At 31.8% G+C, this 19,332-nt stretch overlaps 1 protein-coding gene across 3 annotated transcripts in view; it reads right to left on the bottom strand.

Annotated features, from left to right (window-relative positions):
• The window catches only part of fam13b (family with sequence similarity 13 member B), an 80,583-nt gene that overhangs the window by 35,063 nt on the left and 26,188 nt on the right, over window positions 1–19,332 (bottom strand). For all 3 annotated transcript variants that reach the window (XM_073820007.1, XM_073820009.1, XM_073820008.1), the window contains exons 6-7: window positions 17,274–17,418; window positions 6,321–6,436 (exon numbers count right to left, since the gene is read on the bottom strand). In XM_073820007.1, the coding sequence (XP_073676108.1) occupies window positions 6,321–6,436; window positions 17,274–17,418 (261 nt within the window). The remainder of the gene's footprint in view (window positions 1–6,320; window positions 6,437–17,273; window positions 17,419–19,332) is intronic.

The following is a 19,332-nucleotide window of genomic DNA, read 5'->3' as shown; positions in this document are numbered from 1 at the left end:
GCAAACAGACCATTTTCAATGAAAAGCGTGCTTTTGCTGCTGCCTTTTAATTTAAAGCTTCAATATAAACAGCTATTTTACTCTTGGCTCACTGATTTGTAATGAAAACATAGCTGAAAGTCGTAAAAAGCAATGCTGTAAAAAATGTCCAAACGCTTTTGTTGTCAAAAGAGCTTTGGGCGAATCTTTTAAAAACCTGGCACTGATGAACAGCTTATTAGAACCAGAGCGTTTGGATGTGCTCGTATTAATTATCAACTTCGCTCCGCCCATTCCCCCACTGAACATGGTGTTTGCTCGTGTCTGACTTGGACTTACTGCGGCAGCTGCCATCCAAAGCTGTTCACGCAGAGACTAAACACTTCAAAGTGGGTAGGATTAACAAAATGTACCTAAGATCCGTATATGAGTAGACAGACAGGACGTTTGGTGCTTCGCCTTGCACAAAATACTGTTTCAACTTGTTTTGGTGGGGATAATTGTTTATGCAACACAAATGCACATATTTCTAAAAAACTACTTAGGAGCACCATGTGCAAATATTTGTGTTTGCGCTGAGGGAAGCTTCTAAGGTTTCATTTTTTTTCTAATGTTAAGTAATGTACTCACAGACATATCTCACGAATCCTTTCATAAACAAAGTATAGCAAGTCTAAATAAGAGATTGATTGTGCAGTGTAGCGAGCTTTGATGATTATAATCATCGAAGGAACTTTGTGAGATCGCGATGAACTAAAATGAGTGACAGCTTTTAATGAGTTTGTAAATGAGATATTGATTTAATACAACTGTGAAATAAACAAGAAGTTAATATTCAGTGACACTGTCTGACTATAACACTATTGCCTGATTTTGCTCTATTTTGTCGTCAAAAATGGTCTGAAACAAGTCACAACTGAGCCCCTGTGCATGTCCATTCAGTGGCGTTTCGTTTATGAATGAACGTGACATTTTAAACAAATCTAGTGAGTCAATGATTCGATTTCCCATTCATAAAGACAGTCACTTGTCTGTGTCCCAATGTGTATACTATCCATCCTGAATTCTATGTAGGGTTGCAAAAATGTGGAAAATTTTCAGTAAATTTTGGAAACATTACAGAAATTTTGAAAACCTTTCAGGATTTTTTGGAATCATCCGGAATTTACTGGAAATTTTCCACCCCTTTGCAACCCCAATTCTTCGTGATAGTTGTAATTTTCAATACTATTTTAATTTAGGCCAGGGTGAATAGTATGCACATTGGCACGCAGGGTTGCTTTATTCCTGAATGAGTCAGACGTTGGAACAAATCAAATGAATGAATGATTCAATGATTAAATCAGTGACTGCCACCTACTGGCAGATTTAGTTTCATTTTAAAGTATCTTTTCAGTAATTTAAATCACTTATTAGTTCTGTATTCAAAATTTTATATTTTAAACATTAATCTCAACATGAATTTATGCATTTGATCACACTTATGCCACCTCTGAGCCTCATTAAACATGAAAATACACCTACAAGCCACTTTTGTGTTCTTCTGTGTCTGTAGTAGGCTACAAATTAATTTTGATAATACTGATTTCATGCAACCTATTCTCATTCTACTTGTTCTTATTCTGTCGTTTTTTAATTAAAATTTTAAACAGCTTAAATATATTTAAAAAAAAGATGACATTCCTTGCAATAAAATGTTTCTTGAACAGCAAATCTGCATATTAGAATAATTTCTGAAGGATCATGTGACTCTGAAGACTAAAGTAATGATGCTGAAAATTCAGCTTTGATTTCAGGAATAAATAAAATTTTAAAATGTATTTTAAAATTTTAATTGTAAAAATGTTTCACAATATTACTGCTTTTGCAGTATTTTAGATCAAATAAATGCAGGCTTGCTGAGCAGAAGAGACGTCTTTAAAAATGTTCAGTGAGATGTTTTTGAAAGAAGTCTCTTATGCTCACCAAGGCTACATTTATTTGATCCAACAATAAAGTAAAAACCGTAATATTGTGAAATATTATTAGAGATTAATAACTTTTCGATTTGAAATTATTTTAAAATGTAATTTACTATCATCAATGTTGTAAACAGTTGGACTGCTTAATATTAGCAAGAAAATCTTTCTACATTTTTTTTTCAAAATTCTTTGATGTTTAAAAAAATAGAACGTATTTGAAATAGAAGTTACCAAAAACGCAAAACAAAAATTTCCCTGTAAATCACTTTAAGGAGAAATATCACCTCGTAAACAAGGGAAGGCTAATTTTTGATCAGATTTTTAGCTTCTGAAATATGGACTGTGCTCCTAAATTTAAGCTACTTTTTATATTTTTGTTCCAAAAGACAGCATTTTACAGCATCACATGTATATTTTGATGTGGTCTGTATTTTGTAACACTCATTACAGTGTCACATTTTTACAAAAGTAATGTCGAAATCAAAATCAAAGTTTCTTGTATGCCATTTCCATGATGCAATGAGCCAATGCCTATAAATGCTATAAATAATTCACTTCTGAGAACATTTCGAAGGGAGCGGTTTATGGAACAAAACCAATGACGGCAGCAGAGCCAAACTATTTTTTTTGGAAAGAATGCAAGAATATAAATCTGTCTTGCTTCAGCAAGGATTTCTCAATGTTGTTTTGACACATGCCAACTCTCATGGCCGTCTGTTTATTAGGATTAAAGGTTGAAGCATTTAAATCACCTTAAACACGGAGCGACTGTCCAAACAGCGTTACCTTTATTATCACTGATTTGAGTCACAAACTTTTTACAGACTCTCCATTTAGTCTCGATCCAAAACATCCATCCAATTTAGCTTGTGTCAGACAGAAACATGCTAGTGCTTCCTTACCAGACATCTCTCAGCACACCGCTCGATGTCTCACAAGAAGAGTTACAGGTTAATGACAGCCATCAATCATACTCTCCACACCCTTACATACCATGTTTCAAATCTAGAGCATGTCTATAAAAACAGCTACGCATAAAAAAAGATGCCAGACTCACTGACTTGATATGGCTCTGAAGTGCTAGCTTTGTAACGTGGCATCAAGGCAAGGCCATCTGACATTTACGACGCTGGAGTTTGAAGTCATCCTCTGAAAGTGTGTCCCCGATCCACTTCAGAGGAACAAAGGCCAAGAGAGATCATGCCTCAGACGGCTGATAGGTCAGTTATGGGTCTCAACGCAGCGGGGAGAGGAGGATCAGAGCTAAAATCTAAGCTACAGTCAAGCTGCTCTTAAGGAAAAATAATTAGCTAAATTACAACATGCAAACAAATAAGCTACTTAATGGTAACGGTTTGATCATGCAATTTATAATTTAACCAGAGGCATGTTTTTCTGGCACAAAAACATTGTTTATTTGACTCATTTATTGTTCATTCATTTAAGCAACTCCCATTTAGGGTACAGCATTAAATTGGACATAAATACACAGCAAATAACCAGAAATACTGGAACAATCTGTTCCACTAAAATTAATTGGACTTTCCAACACCACAAAAGCAAAAAAAAAAAAAAAAAAAAAAAAAGGTTTTGCACAGTAAGATTTGTAATGTTTTTAAAGAAGTCTCTTCTGCTCACTAAGCCTGCATTTATTTTTATCCGAAGTAAAATTTTTGCTTTTTAAAATAACTGATTTCTATTTGAATATGTTTTAAAATGTAATTTATTCCTGTGATTTTAAAGCTGAATTCTTTAGCTGCATCATTACTCCAGTCATGAGATCCTGCAGAAATCATTCTAATATTCTGATTTGCTGCTCAAAAAACATTATTATTATTATTATTATGTAGAAAATGGCTGAGTAAAATTTTTTCAGGTTTCTCTGATGAATAGAAAGTTCAGAAGAACAGCATTTATCTGAAATAGAAATCTTTATTTAGAAATGTCTTTATCATCAGTTTTGATCAATTTAAAGCATCCTTGTCAAATAAAGGTACATTTAATTTCTATATTTTTTTTCCAAAAAAATGTAGTGTATAATGTTACAAAAGCTTTTTATTTCAGATAAATGCTGATCTTTGGATCTCTCTATTCATCAAAGGATCCTGAACAAAATATATAACTGTTTTAAATAATAATAATAATAATAAAGTGTTTCTTGAACAGCAAATCTGCATATTAGAATGATTTCTGAAGGATCAAGTGACTCTGAAGTCTAAAGTAATGATGCTGAAAATTCAGCTTTGCATCACAGGAATAAATTACATTTTAAAATATATTCAAATAGAAAGTAGTTATTTTAAATTGTAAAAATATTCCACAACATCACTGCTTTTTCTGTATTTTGGACCAAATAAATGCACGCTTGGTAAGCAGAAGAGACTTTAAAAATGTTCAGTTAAATTTTAAATGTTTTTGAAAGAAGCCTCTTACGCTCACCATAGCTATATTTATTTGATCAACAATATCGTAAGAAAAAAGTAATACCGTGAAATATTATTACATTTTAATTTTAAATTACTATAAATGTTGTAAACAATTGCACAGCTTAATATTACATTTTTGCAGAATTCTTTGATGTTCAAAAGAATAGAATGTATTTGAAATAGAAATCTTTTGCAACATTGTAATTGTCAGTCACTTTTGATTAATTTAATGCATCCTTGCTGAAAAAAATATTACTTTTTTCCCCAATTTTTTGCCCCAATTTATATTAGGTGACTACTATGCACTAACATTTAAATTAATAATTTGATACAATGCACTGTGTACATACACTACTGCTCAAAATCAGTGTTTTTTTAAAGAAGTCTCTTATGCTCATCATGGCTGCATTTATTTGATCAAAAATACAAAAAAAAAAGGTAATATTGCAAAATGTTATTACAATATAAAATAATGGTTTTTATTTGAATATACTTTAAATTATAATTTATTTTTGTGATGCAAAGCTGTTACTCCAGTCTTAAGTGTCACATAATCCTTCAGAAATTATTCTAATATGCTGATTTATTATTAGAGGGTTCTTTGATGAAAACAGCATTTACTCAAAATGTAAATCTTTTCTAAAAATGTAAATCTATGCTATCACTTTTTTATTAATTTAACACATCCTTGCTGAATAAAAGTATTAATTTCTTAAAAAAAAGAAAGAATAAAAATGTACTGACCCCAAACTTTTGAACAGTAGTGTATATTGTTCGAATTTTTAATTTTAAATAAATGCAGTTCTTTTTAACCTTTTATTGCGTAAAGAATCGTGAAAAAAAGTATCACACGTTTCAAAAAAATATTAAGCAGCACAACTGTTTCCAGCACTGATAATAAATCAGCATGTTAGAATGATTTCGGAAGGATTCTGAATTTTTTTTAAATGCATATTAATATAGAAAAACATTGTTTTACATCATAACAATATTTCACAACATTACATTTTTTTCCTGTATTTTTGATCAAATGAACACAGCCTCGATGAGCATAAGAAACTTCTTAAAACATTTTACTGATCCCAAACTTTTAAGTGGTAGTGTACATGTTTTACATTGCACTTATATGTGACCCTGGACCACAAAACCAGTCTTAAGTCGCTGGGGTATATTTGTAGCAATAGCCAAAAATACATTGTATGGGTATTTCTTTTATGTCAAAAATCATTAGGAAATTAAGTAAAGATCATGTTACATTAAGATTTTTTGTAAAATTCCTACTGTAAACCTATCAAAATGTAATTTTTGATTAGTAATATGCATTGTTAAAAACTTAATTTGGACAACTTTAAAAGTGATTTTCTCAGTATTTTGATTTTTTTGCACCCTCAGATTCCAGATTTTCAAATAGATGTATCTCGGCCAAATATTGTCCTATCCTAACAAACCATACATCAATAGAAAGCTTATTTATTGAGCTATATATGATGTGTATATCTCAGTTTTGTAAAATATAACCTTATGGCTGGTTTTGTGGTCCAGAGTCACATATTTTTAAAAATACCTGCATGTAATAACATCTGTAATTATTTTCTGCAATTAGATTTATAATTACACTGTTGACCCATTCCTAACGCCTTAAATAATCCTTAAACCCATACCACTAAACCCATATCCCACCTCAATAGCATCAAAAGTGTAATTTTTTTGATGCAGGTACATAGTAGTTAAAGCCACTTAATATAAAGTGGGACCAAAAAAACAAAAAAATATCAAGAGCCAGTGGAAAAACATGTCATTTAGAGGTAAGAGTGCAAAAAGCCAACTTGTTCTACTGTACCTTTAAATTTATTTATACACACACATGCTCATATTAAATTGCATAGGGAGATGCCTGAGAGGGTTCACAGACTAGACAGATCCCAGATGAAGATGTTTCTAAAACTGCTTTTACCTGGAGGAGGGGGCGACATGGGCATGTTTAGGCGACAGGGAGGAGGGACCGTCCTCTCCGTCCTGCGGGAGCTCCTCACAAGCCTCCAACTTCTCTTCCTCCAGGAGCTCGGTGATCTGTAGGGGTGAGAGAGAGAAGGAAATATGAATACCATAGGGCTTGCTGACTCACTTTAACCGCATTTGGTTCTAATTCATCATTAGTATTGCATTACATGTCAACATCTTGCACCCTGTGAGATGCAAGCATTATGCAACGTCGTACACCTATGACGATTACCAGCAGGGAGCCCAATTTACACACCTGTTTATGCGATCACACGCATGACTCATGCCATCACACGTACGTTGGTGATAACTATGCAATATTATGTAATATTGCCATGGATCCTGATGTTCTTGAGTACATACAGTCTTTAAAAAGGTTATTTGATCTATTTTAAGCATGCATTTTATATACTTTCAATATGTAAAAATTCAAACAATGTGCTTATTGTTTGAATGTTTTGATGTTCTTGAGGACATACAGTCTTTAAAAAGGTTATTTGATCTATTTTAAGCATGCATTTTATATATAAAGTGATGAAACGTGATTTTATGTCCATAGAAAGCACATTAAATGTGCTTCAAAAGTTTTTAGAGAATAAAATGTCAAAATTTGGTTGAATTAATGTTACATTGTTACTCAGTGTAACACAATATTTATGTAAAAATTCAAACAATGTGCTTATTGTTTGAATGCTTTGATGTTCTTGAGTACATACGGTCTTTAAAAAAGTTATTTGATCTATTTTAAGCATGCATTTCATATATAAGGGTCAAAGATGTTAATATGTCCACGTTTTACAAAATGTACAAAAGTAATTTTATTGTCCACAGAAAGCGCATTAAATGCAAGTAAACAGTCTGCTTTTAAGGTTTCAAGTTTTTGGAGAATAAAATGTCAAAATTTGGTTCAATTAATGTTACATTTTTATTCAGTGTAACACAATTTTATGTAAAAATTCAAACAATGTGATTATTCTGACTAGTGCATATTAAAATATATATATAAATAAGAGAAAATATTAAATTTTATTGTGTTTTAAATGAGTAAAAAAAATACTGACAAATGGGCAAAACCTAGGATTAGTGGCAATTTAAAAAAAATGTAGAATAACAACTAATTTATGTAATGCTGCCATGGATCCTGATGTTCTTGAGTACATACAATAATTAAAAAGGTTATTTGATCTATTTTAAGCATGCATTTCATATATAAAGTGATACAATTTGGTTGAATTAATGTTACATTGTCATTCAGTGTAACAATATTTTTTAATGTAAATTTATAATGTAAACATTCAAACAACATGCTTATTCTGATTTGTGCAAATTAAAATATATAAATGAATAAAGATCATAGTAAATTTTATAGTGTTTTAAATTAATAAAAAAAATTGACTGACAAATGGGCAAAACCTAGGACTAGTGGCAAATATTTAAAAGTTACTAATTTACTAATAACTAATTTATGTAATGCTGCCATGGATCCTGATGTTCTTGTGTGCAAACAATCTTTAAAAAGGTTTTTTGACCTATTTTAAGCATGCATTTCATATATAAGGGTCAAAGACGATGTCCATGTTTTACAAAATGAATAAATAACATCTAAAATTTTATAGTGTTATAAATCAGTTTTGTTGTAAATATGCCTGACAATATCATTACACTGAATGACATTTTAGTGTGTGTCTTCTGTAAATTAGGGAAAAATTTATGATATTTATTTTTTGCTCAAAAAACAAAAAAAATGCAATGAAATTAAGAAAACTTTTTAATATTTTTTTTGGGAAAAACAACAATTTAAAAGAGTATTGCACTTTTTGTTTTGATGCTTAAACCCTTTTACGTCTCTGATCCATAACTTTTAATAAATGCAATATAAGACAATTAACCCAGTAAATTACGCCACATGACATAATTTAAAGCGACCATATCCTCTTATCTTTATATATCTGATTGCGTGCTTTTGTTAACTAGGTTTTCCTGAAGAGATAAGTGAATTGCATAACAAGCATCTATGGTGCATTTGAAAAATAGGTTAAAATCTGTCAGAATTCAAAGCATGGTACACAGCGTTCAGACATGCACATCCATGTGTAAATCTACCTAACAGTATTCAATATCAGCCAAACTTTGGCACTAGCACACGGTCAAATGCACTCTGCATCTGCTGCAGTATCGCAGCCATGTTGCCATGGCAACCAGTTCCCTCGCATCCGATTGGTCGAGCGGGGCTGCTGTTGAGCGGCCGTGCAGACATGAGTCATATGCAGCGTGCAGAACGGCTGCCGAGGGCTCGGAGGGCGACTGCGTTTTCACACATCTCTATATGCTTACAGCCACGGTTCGTTCTTGTTTATCTTTTGGCCACTGAAGTCCCAGATTTAAGCCACTTTATTTTGGGATCTTTTATCCCACCTGTTTTTATATCTCCTGACTAGTGTGTTATTTTGCATATCTTAGAGGTGGGAATCCTTTTTTGATTTGATCTGCTTTTTAAGTTTAGGGAGAAAATGCATTTACACCATGACTATGCATTGTAATTATTCAGCAATGGCACAACTCAAAGTGAAAAGATCTAGCAAATTGTCTGTAAAGATCCAGTATAAAGTATAGCTTTAATGCATGCTATGTCACTGCTTTTGGATAAATGTGCCTTAAAGTAAGCATTAAGCATTATGTATGTAATGCTGCAAAATGCTAGATGTGCTTTTATATCTAGCCGAAAAACTTCCATGCAGTGTCATGTTTGTAACAATTTGTCTTATAACTTAATAATAAGAAAATGACAAAATACTAATACAATTATTATTAGTAGTAGTAGTATTTATGTATTAATATTAATAATATTATTATATTTTATAACCTAATAATAATACTAATAAATTACAAAATACTAATACAATTATTAATTGTGTTTATAACTAATAATGATAATAACACCACCACCACCACCAATTATTATTATTAGCATTTAATATTATTATTATATTAATTATAACTTATCAATAGTAATAACAAAATAATAACAAAATACTAATATAAATATTATTATTAATTATGTTTATTATAACTAATAATAATACAAATTATTATTATTATTATTAGTAGTAGTAGTAGTAGTAGTAATAATAATAATAATAATAATAATAATAATAAAAGCTGCAAAATACTAATACTAATTAATAATTATTATTATTTATTGTTTATTATAACTACTACTAATAATTATAATAATGCCAACAACAACAACGATAATTATTAGCATTTAATAGTATTATTCTATTTCTTATAACTTATTATTATTAATAATATAATAGATGCTAATAATAATAATTGTATTAGAATTTTGTCATTTTATATTATTATTAATAATAATAATAATATAAAATTACTAAATTCTAATACAATTATTATTATAAGCATCTATTATTATTTTTATTCTATTTCTTATAATTTAATAATAATAATAATAATAATAATAATAATAATAATAATATAAATTTACAATATACTAATACAATTAATTGTGTTAATTATAACTTATAAATATTATTGCTATTAGTAGTACGTATTATTATTATTATTTATATTATTAATTAAATTAATATCATATTTTTTATATATTTTAATTCTTACCATTTCCTCTCTTTATATACTATATATTGGCAGTTTGAATCAACTGTGGTTGTGTTAAATGTGGCTGACTTAATAAAGCTGACTTGAGTAACCCAAATGGCCCCTGCCTCTCACTTTCTTCATTAGCAACCACTGCTCTCAAAACACAACCACATAGTCTTAAACACAGTCACTGCAACCAGTGTGAGGAAAACATCCTCATCACAGCTTCATCCATGATGTTTTAATACCTCCAAGAAGCTGAAGCATGCAGAAAGTCATCCTTTGTTTGACCTCAGAGGCTTTGTTAATGTGCGGTCTCCAGATTATACAACAACATCTGCAGACAAAAACCAACAGCAGAGAGCTGACGAAGACTCTAATTAAAGGCGCTCTTCATTAATTAGTAAAAACGCTGTCAAGCACGCGCGCAAACCGAAGAGGAAAAACAACCCACACGAATGGAGAATGCAGCTCACAGCCTCCGAGGATCAGAAAAACAGGCTCAGCAACTGTGTGCGGAGAGATCTGCAAAGTGACCTCCTTTAATTTTTAGTGTCTGGTCACAACAGGTCTGAACATTTCAGGGCAGAAACAGGAATTTGAAGAACAAAAGGACACAACCTTTTTACAGTCACCAGACACTGAATGATAAACACACAACAGCAAGTGTTGCTAGGGAGATTAGGGCACGGTCAGCAGTCAGAGCCGTGCCATGCATCCTTATATGGACACAACATTATCCACTGCTAGACCCAAGCATAATCTCTTAGTAATATGCAATTATCACAATTATTTAATCTTAGGCACGGAACACATTTATGTAACAAACCGTGCAAAGTCAAAACGCTGTATTCAGAGCACGCCAACCTTGACATGGGCCAAACAATTACACAAGTCAGCTCCATGGGTGAGGCATAGGATCAGTGTTTGGGAGAGTCTCTCGAGCGGGACACGCTTAGAAATAAATATATGATTTATGCCCATATTCATTTCAGCATATGCCAGCTCCTTAAGCACTGGCCTGAATCCAGATCACACAGAGCCTTCACCCTGTTGCTTACATTTGTTTTTGCCCCTTGTGTTTCTAATGCCGTCTCTTACAGTGCAGATGACCTCTTAGCTATAATGTCTGATATTTCCAGGAACCAACTGAAGACAATATGAACTTCTGTCTTAACCTGATCTATCCTTCAAGGGAGCTTGTGGAAGATGCAAAGGTGGAATCCAGTCAATAAAATTAGATTTTCTCTTATACCGAATATCACGGAATGTCAAATTTGCATGAATAAGGATACTTAAATCAAATCTATTACATTTCATAGGGCCCTATTATTGAAAAAAAAAAGGTTTGTTTTTATGCATTCAAATAATTAGACATGCTTAAACACAGAATCCGGTAACAATAAAACTTTTAATAAATTGATGTATTGACTGTATACGTTTCATGATTTGATTGAATTAGACATTAAGACTTTTTCAGAAAAAAATCCAGAAAATTTGAAATGGAAAACACAGAATGCAGGAAAAAAAAATTTAACTGGGGAAACAAAAAAAAAAGAATCTAGAAAAATGTAATTAAAAAAAAACTTTAATAAATTGATATTAAATTGTAGAAGTTTCGGGGTTTAATTGAATTAGACATTTTCAAGACAGCTTTTTGAGTAATAAAATATAGTTTAACAATTAAAAAGGAGTCCAGAAAAATTTAAATGGAAAACACGAAAAAACATGAAAAAAATTTAAACTGGAAAAAAAAGGAATCCAGAGAAAATGAAACCTGGATATGTATATATGTATATATGTATATATAAATAAAAACCTTTAATAAACTGATGTTAAATTGCAAAGTTTCATTATTTAATTAAATTAGACATTTTCAAGATAGCTTTTTGAGTAATTAAATGTAATTTATCTATAACAAAGGAATCCACTAAAATTAAACTGGCAAAAAAAGGAATCCAAAGAAATTGAAACGGGGGAAAAAAAACTTTAAAAAAATGTAATAAATAAATAATAAATAAATAAAGTAAATTAGTAAATTGATATTAAATTAATTGATAAGTTTCATGATTTCATTAAATAAGACATTTTCAAGACAGCTTTTTGAATAATAAAATTTAATTTAACTATTAAAAAGGAGTCCAGAAGAACTTAAATGGAAAACATGGAATCCAGAAAAATTTAAACAGGAAAAAAAAAAAAAAAAAAAACTTTATTTGAAAAAAAAAAAAAAAACTTTTAATAAATTAAAATTAAATTGAATAAGTTTCAAAATTTAATTGAATTAGAATTTTTTTAAGACAGCTTTTTGAGTAATAAAATTTATTGTTTTTTAAAAAATGTAAAAGATAAAAACTTTAAATAATTTGTATAGACTTCATGATTTAACTGAATTAAGACATTATTGACATTTTCAAGACAGCTTTTTGAGTAATAATTATTTTTTTTTAACTATTAAAAAAGGAGTCCAGAAAATATAAAATGGAAAACATGGAATCCCGAAAAAAAATTAACTGGGAAAAACAAAAACAACAAAAACAGAATCCAGAAAAATGTAACTTATATATATATATATATATATAAAAAAAAAAAATTTTAGAAAGAAAAAAAAAAAAAAATAAATAAATAAATTTGGTCCAAAACTTAATAAGCTTCGTACTTAGTGTGCATTTTAAGGCATCATCGTTGTGAAGGGCTGGTCCAAAATTTTTCATTTGGCAGCAAAATTGCTCCAGTAATATCAATAGGAATCTGTGCGATCTGGAATTTTATGTGAAGCTGGAAGATTTCCATTACTCAGATTTTGCAACAGGTTAAAAGTCACACAAAATCCCAGCGCTGACCAACAGAAACTGCTTGGTTGGAAAGTGACGTCTGTTTGAACTGCGGTTTATATATTGCTATACTCCAGACAATAGACAATAGCCCACAAAACTGTGCTGAAATTCTTCTGAAATTGTTCTAACCACACCTGTACTATTTTACATAATACTTGTGAATACTATTAAATGCTGCGGTGATGACTTATTTTATATGCCAACCTGGAAGTTACAGTACAGAAGTCGTTTCCCTTGACTCAATCTGGCTTCTGGATTATAGTAGAAAATAAGTTAAGGATTCTTACAGGTTTTGTTCATCATCATAATCTTCACAAATGAACACGACTTTTATGAATTTAAAAAGCCTAAATACTGCCAGAAGTAAAAAGCTGGCTAAAACATTGGTTATAAATAAACTACACAACAGTTGCATAACCTAATCAAATTTCCAATGACTCTTTCAGTCTTAATTTAAAAAACATTTTCCCTCAAAGTCTGAGGTAGGATAGTTTACAGAAGAGTGATTATAAACACAACAACGCTGCGAAAGCAAACTAGACGTGATGACGTTTAATGTTTCTGACCACCTCTGTAGTATTGTTGCACGATATACCGATGCTAAAAACATATTGCGAAACCCTGCTTAAAAATTTTTTTTAAAAAATATGATTCTGCATTTTACTAGTACCAGTACTTTAAGAATGCTTTTTGATAAGAGTCATATTAACACTGTTTATTTAGACTCCTATGATTAAAGCGAGGCAGAAAACTGGGATAGAATTGCGGGATCCAGTCATAAAAACAGAATTTACTGTATAACACGGAATATCACAGATTTTGCCTATTTAAATATGAACCCTGCGCGAACGTGAATGCAAAAATATAATCTCTAAAACTTCTGTAAAAGTCAGTTCATGAGCATTTTACCATTACTTTTGAGAAAAACCATTCATATATCATTTACAAACAGAAACGGCAGCAACCCGTCGAAATAAACGTTTGGTTTAACTTGACAGAAATATTACTTAATGTAATGAGAGTACTATGACTAATACTGATACTACTAATAAAAATATGATTAAAACAATATTTACCCAAAAAATTATTTACCAGAATTTATTTACAAGAAAATTGCAAATACACAATTATTTCTAAAAACAAATTAAATAAATAAACAATTCTTTATAAAGTCTAATTCATCTTTATAACTTAATTAGACATGATTTTGATTATTAAAATTTTATGAAACTAGTCAAATGGAATGCAGAAAATTGATATTCACAGAATTTGATCAAAATAAAAGTGAACTTGAGAAAAATACTAAAAAGTATTTTATAGGGCCTTAAAATTAATTTTTTTGTTAAACTTAAGAAATTGCTGTTAAATTGTGTACATTTCATGATTTCAATTAATTAGACATGCTTTTTGATTATTATTTTTTAATGCAATCATTAAAACGGAGTCTAGAAAAATTCAAAATGGAAAAAATGGAATCCAGAAAAATGAAAACTAATTTGAAATAAATAAAATAAAATTTCATAGGGCTCTATTAATTTCATTTGTGTCTTTGTTTTATTGTATTTGTCCTTTAGTTTGTTACTTGCCATCCAAGTTATTATTATTAACAACAAAGATAAAATACCAAAAATGTACAATATCATGATAGAAGTTGTTATTGTGAAATAAAATGATTATATCATGAAATAAGATTTAGCTTTATCCTTTTAGCTCTTATCAAAATTGCAAAGACCTCTACATACCTGTAGACTCGGTAGTTATTATTTTATTATTTTTTAAATGGGGATGAAATGCTTTTTTTATTAGATAATAAGAACTATAACCTCCATTTGGATCATCTATTATTTATTTGCTTTACTTGTCGTTCTCTGTTTTTTTTTTCACAGTATCAGGTATTACTGATGCATTTTATGTCATAGAATAAAATATCTTGAGCTTGTAATAAACACAGACCTTACGTCAGGCATTTAACTAAAAACCCATTCGAAAAAAGATTAAACCAAGAGTGCTAAAATGCAAAGTCATTTCAGACTTTTGGCATGCGAAAATACGTCATCCCTGCAGCAGTCTATTGGAATCAGTTGTGAGTTATGTCTATGCAAAGAATCTCAAATCAGTCATTTGAGCAGTTTAATGATGGTTAGGGTTTTGCCTTAAAAGGCGGCTGTCTATGTGAGATTTGCTCTCCAGGTTATGTCTTTTTGATTAACCTTTCCCCAGGTTTGTATAATTCTCTCTGTTATGAAAACGAGATGTCCCTGGAGACCAGCTCAGGTGCCAGAACCAAACTTACATCACTCAGTTATGTAACTGTGGTCAGTATTGTCTTTGTATAAAAGGGTTGTTTCCTCTTTTTTTGCCAGTATGACAGAAGGGAGAAGGAGAAGTCTCTTGGAAAGAATTTACAGCTCATTATTAACCATTTCACGCGCATACGAAGCGAGCCGATATGTAAAGTCGTGTGAGGTCAGAACTCCCGAGGTCCTTAAAAGGATGCAGAGTGTCATACAAATGAGATTTAAAACAATCTGCACTTTCAAAGAAAACAAATCGCAGCTGCTCCTTTGGTGTGAGAGAACCTGCAGTCTGCAAACACTCACAGACACACTGAACGCCGGAGACACGCCTTTGGATGGATTTCAGTCTATTACATAACACTGCAGACATAATAACCTTCTAACACTGCTTTTCCATTTTTCTGTGCCTCACATCTGCTTGTGTACAGCGCTGCCTATACCTGAATCTAGGGCAAACGGCACACACTTTAAAGCTTTAAACAAACACAAAGCGCAAGTATATAATCGCCTTTTAAAACTCAAATCGCAGAATCGCATTTGCAAGGTTTGGGCAAGTATTTGACGAGGAACAAAGCTAATACCGACTTACACTAAGCCTATTGATCTAGAAAACAAAATGAACAACTGCGCCTGAAGCATTTGTAAGCACTACACCGATCAGGAAACATGAAGCTGATATTTTAACACTGTTACAAGTTGAAACTGATCCAAACACCAATATTTTCTAAGTGAAACGTAAACATTTATGGGAATATTCTCATGTAATGCTAGCTATTATCCAATACTAGCTCTAAATTATAGTTTACACTTGAATTAGTTTGCACAAACGCCTATTAAAGGACAAGTTCACTTTCAGAACAAGAATTTACAGCTCATTTACTCACTGTCATGCAAGATGTTCATGTCTTTCTTTCTTCAGTCGTAAAGAAATTATGTTTTCCGAGGAAAACATTTCAGGATTTCTCTCCATATAGCCAACTTCTATGAAAGGCCAAAATGCCATTTAAATGCAGCTTCAAAGGGTCTAATCTAGTGAAATGATCAGTTATTTTGTAAAAAAAAATTACTATTTATATACTTTTTAACCTCAAATGCTTGTCTCATATAGCTCTGCATCAACTCTGTGTATTGCGGTTTAATACAGTTAGGGAATGTCGAAAAACTCCCATCTCATTTTCTCCAACTTCAAAATCATCCTAAATCTGTTTTACCTTTTTTTGTAAAGAGTGTTTGATTTTCTTTGCGCATTCACTTTCTAAACACTGGGTCGGTACTTCTGCAGCGATGTAAGACGATTTTGAAGTTGGAGGAGAAAATAAGATGGGAGTTTTTTGACCTACCCTAACTGTCTTGAACTGGAATACACAGAGTTCATGCAGAGCTAGACAAGATGAGCCTTTGAGGTTAAAAAGTATATAAATTGTCAATTTCTTTTAGAAAAGAACCAATCATTTTGCTACATAAGACCATTCTTCCTTGACTGGGATTGTTTAGAGCCCTTTGAAGCTGCATTTAAACTGCATTTTGGAAGTTCAAACTCAGAGGCACCATAGAAGTCCACTACATGGAGAGAAATCCTGAAATGTTTTCCTCCAAAAACACAATTTCTTTTTGACTGTACATTTTGTTCTGAAATTGAACTTCTCCTTTATTGATGCATTTACAAGACTCCCAGGATAAACATACTGCACATACAACATACTCCTTTGGTAAGTATATTCAGATTACCATCACAAATTAGTTTGTTGTTTAATTCACTGCTACATCTGTTTGCATTTTTATTTGTATCTCTAATTGGACAGCGCTTCAGCCCAATTACTATAATTACATCTGAAAGTAGACATGCTACAAATTATATGCATTTCATACATTTACTTTCAAAATAAACAGGCTGTATTTTTCTGAGTCCCAACAATTTACTTCTCATGGCTGCTGTCATATGTAGAGCACTGTGAAAAAGCTCATTAATTATTAGTGTCTGCATATGTGAGCGATTTACAACATAATCCAGTAGAGATCAGTGCTCAATTGAATGATGCATCCCTGCCATTAGCTTTTCAAAGCTTTGAGCAAATACCATCAGATTTTCACAATATCCTCTGTGAATCAGCATTAACGTCAATGACCGCATTGTTGAAAGGAAAGTAAGCTGACCTGGTCATTAATGGAGCTGTAGTCATTGGTGTTAGAGATGTCGTCGTCGTCCGAGTCAAAGAACTCTTCCTGGTTCTCCAGCAGCTCTGCCAGAATACGGCTGACCGACTCCTGCTCTTTCAGATCCTCCACATCTGTGTCTAAACTGCACAACATAGACAGGAATTATGTTGAAAGGTGTGTCATTTTCTGAGGTTAAAATACAGCTTGATATGTTTGTAGACTGATTTCCTCAACAGCATAAACACTGACTCTTTGGTGCTATCAAAATATTGCACTGTTCGTCTGAGCATCCAACCATCTGGACTCTAAAACATTAGCTCAACCATTCGTGCGAGTTTAGAGCAAGACTGTCTGATTTAACAATGGCAAACAGGAAAAGAGTGTTTGGGAATCAGTTTTGAAAACTGTTATTCCGCAACAGTTATTGCTATTCTGGTGAGACTAAGGGGCAGTTTTTCCAATTCAACGTGCTACTATTCCATTGTTTTTCTATGTGATGAATGCATATGAGCTTTTTTCTGTGCCGGTTAAAGGATAAGTTCACTTCCAGAATAAAAGCTTCCTGATAATTTACTCACCCCCATGTCATCCAAGTTCATGTCTTTCTTTCTTCAGTCAAAATTAGATTTTTGAGGATGCCAGGATTTTTCTCCATGTAATGGACTACAATTGGTCTCTACACAATCCCAGTCAAAGAATAAGGGTCTTATAGCGAAACGATTGGTAATTTTCTAAAAAAACATTTACAATTTATATACTTTTTAACCACAAATGCTCATCTTGCACTAGTTCTGCGGCGCAGAAAGGTCACACCTTGTTAGTTCTTCATTTGTGTACTTTGATTCAAAAAGGTAGATACGATGAAAAACTCCATCTAATTTCCTCCTTCAACTTCAAAATTGTTCAAAATCATTGTGTTGGTTTGACTTTCTTTGCATGTTTGGTTTGTAATACCGCCTACGTCATGCGTGCAAGATTATTATGTGCAAGATGAGCATTTGTTGTTAAAAAGTATATCAATTTTAATTTTTGTAAGAAAATGACCAATCGTTTCCCTTTGAAGCTGCATTGAAACTGCAGTTTGGGCCTTCAACCCATAGGCCACCATTGAAGTCCACTATATGGAGAAAAATCCTGGAATGTTTTCTTCAAAAACATTGATTTCTTTTCAATTGAATAAAGAATGGCATGAACGTCATCTTGAATGACATAGGGTTGAGTAAATTATTAGGAATTTTTTATTTTAGAAGTGAACTAGTCCTTTAAAAGAATTTAAACTTTTACACACAGCATCGCTCAATGATGTCAGTTCCAAAACAGTGGACCAATCAGAAGACACCTGAGGCGGGGCAAACAGTGCAAGTTATAATTGATGGCGAATGGCGGAGGAGGCATTCTGCAATGACGTGTTTTGTGTGAACGGCCCCTAATACTGTAGAAATTATACATTTCAGCGTTTATTTTTTCATGAATCTCCACAGAACTGATTCGACAATCCACCTCAACATTATCTTCCCTGCCCTTTAAATTCAGCTTAGCTCTGATTAACATTTGACCATAATTAAGATTCTCCCACACAATCGAAACTGTGAACAAAATTCTGCGTGGGCCTACACCAGTACAAAGTCTTAGACTGGAAAAAATTACTGTTCCCACCTCCAACATGATTTTCTCTTCGGCGAGCAAGATAGCTATTTTTGTGACCCTGGGCCACAAAACCAGTCATAAGAGTCAATTTTTTTAAAATGAAGATTTATACAACATCTGAAAGCTGAAATAAATAAGCTTTCCATTGATGTATGGATTTGCTAGGATAGGGCAATATTTGGTTGAGATACAACTATTTGAAAATCTGAAATCTGAGGGTGCAAAAAAAATCTAAATATTGAGAAAATCACCTTAGCAATTCTTAGCAATGCATATTACTAATTACACATTTATTTACATTTACAAATTTACAAAATACCTTCACGGAACATGATTTTTACTTAATATCCTAATGATTTTCAGCATAAAAGAAAAGTCATTTTGACCCATACAATGTACTCTTGCCTAT

This window comes from Garra rufa, chromosome 16 (assembly GCF_049309525.1).
Source record: "Garra rufa chromosome 16, GarRuf1.0, whole genome shotgun sequence".
Classification (NCBI taxonomy): Eukaryota; Metazoa; Chordata; class Actinopteri; order Cypriniformes; family Cyprinidae; genus Garra; species Garra rufa.
The sequence above is the reverse complement of the archived record's forward strand: the minus strand, read 5'-3'. Positions and strand labels throughout refer to the sequence as shown.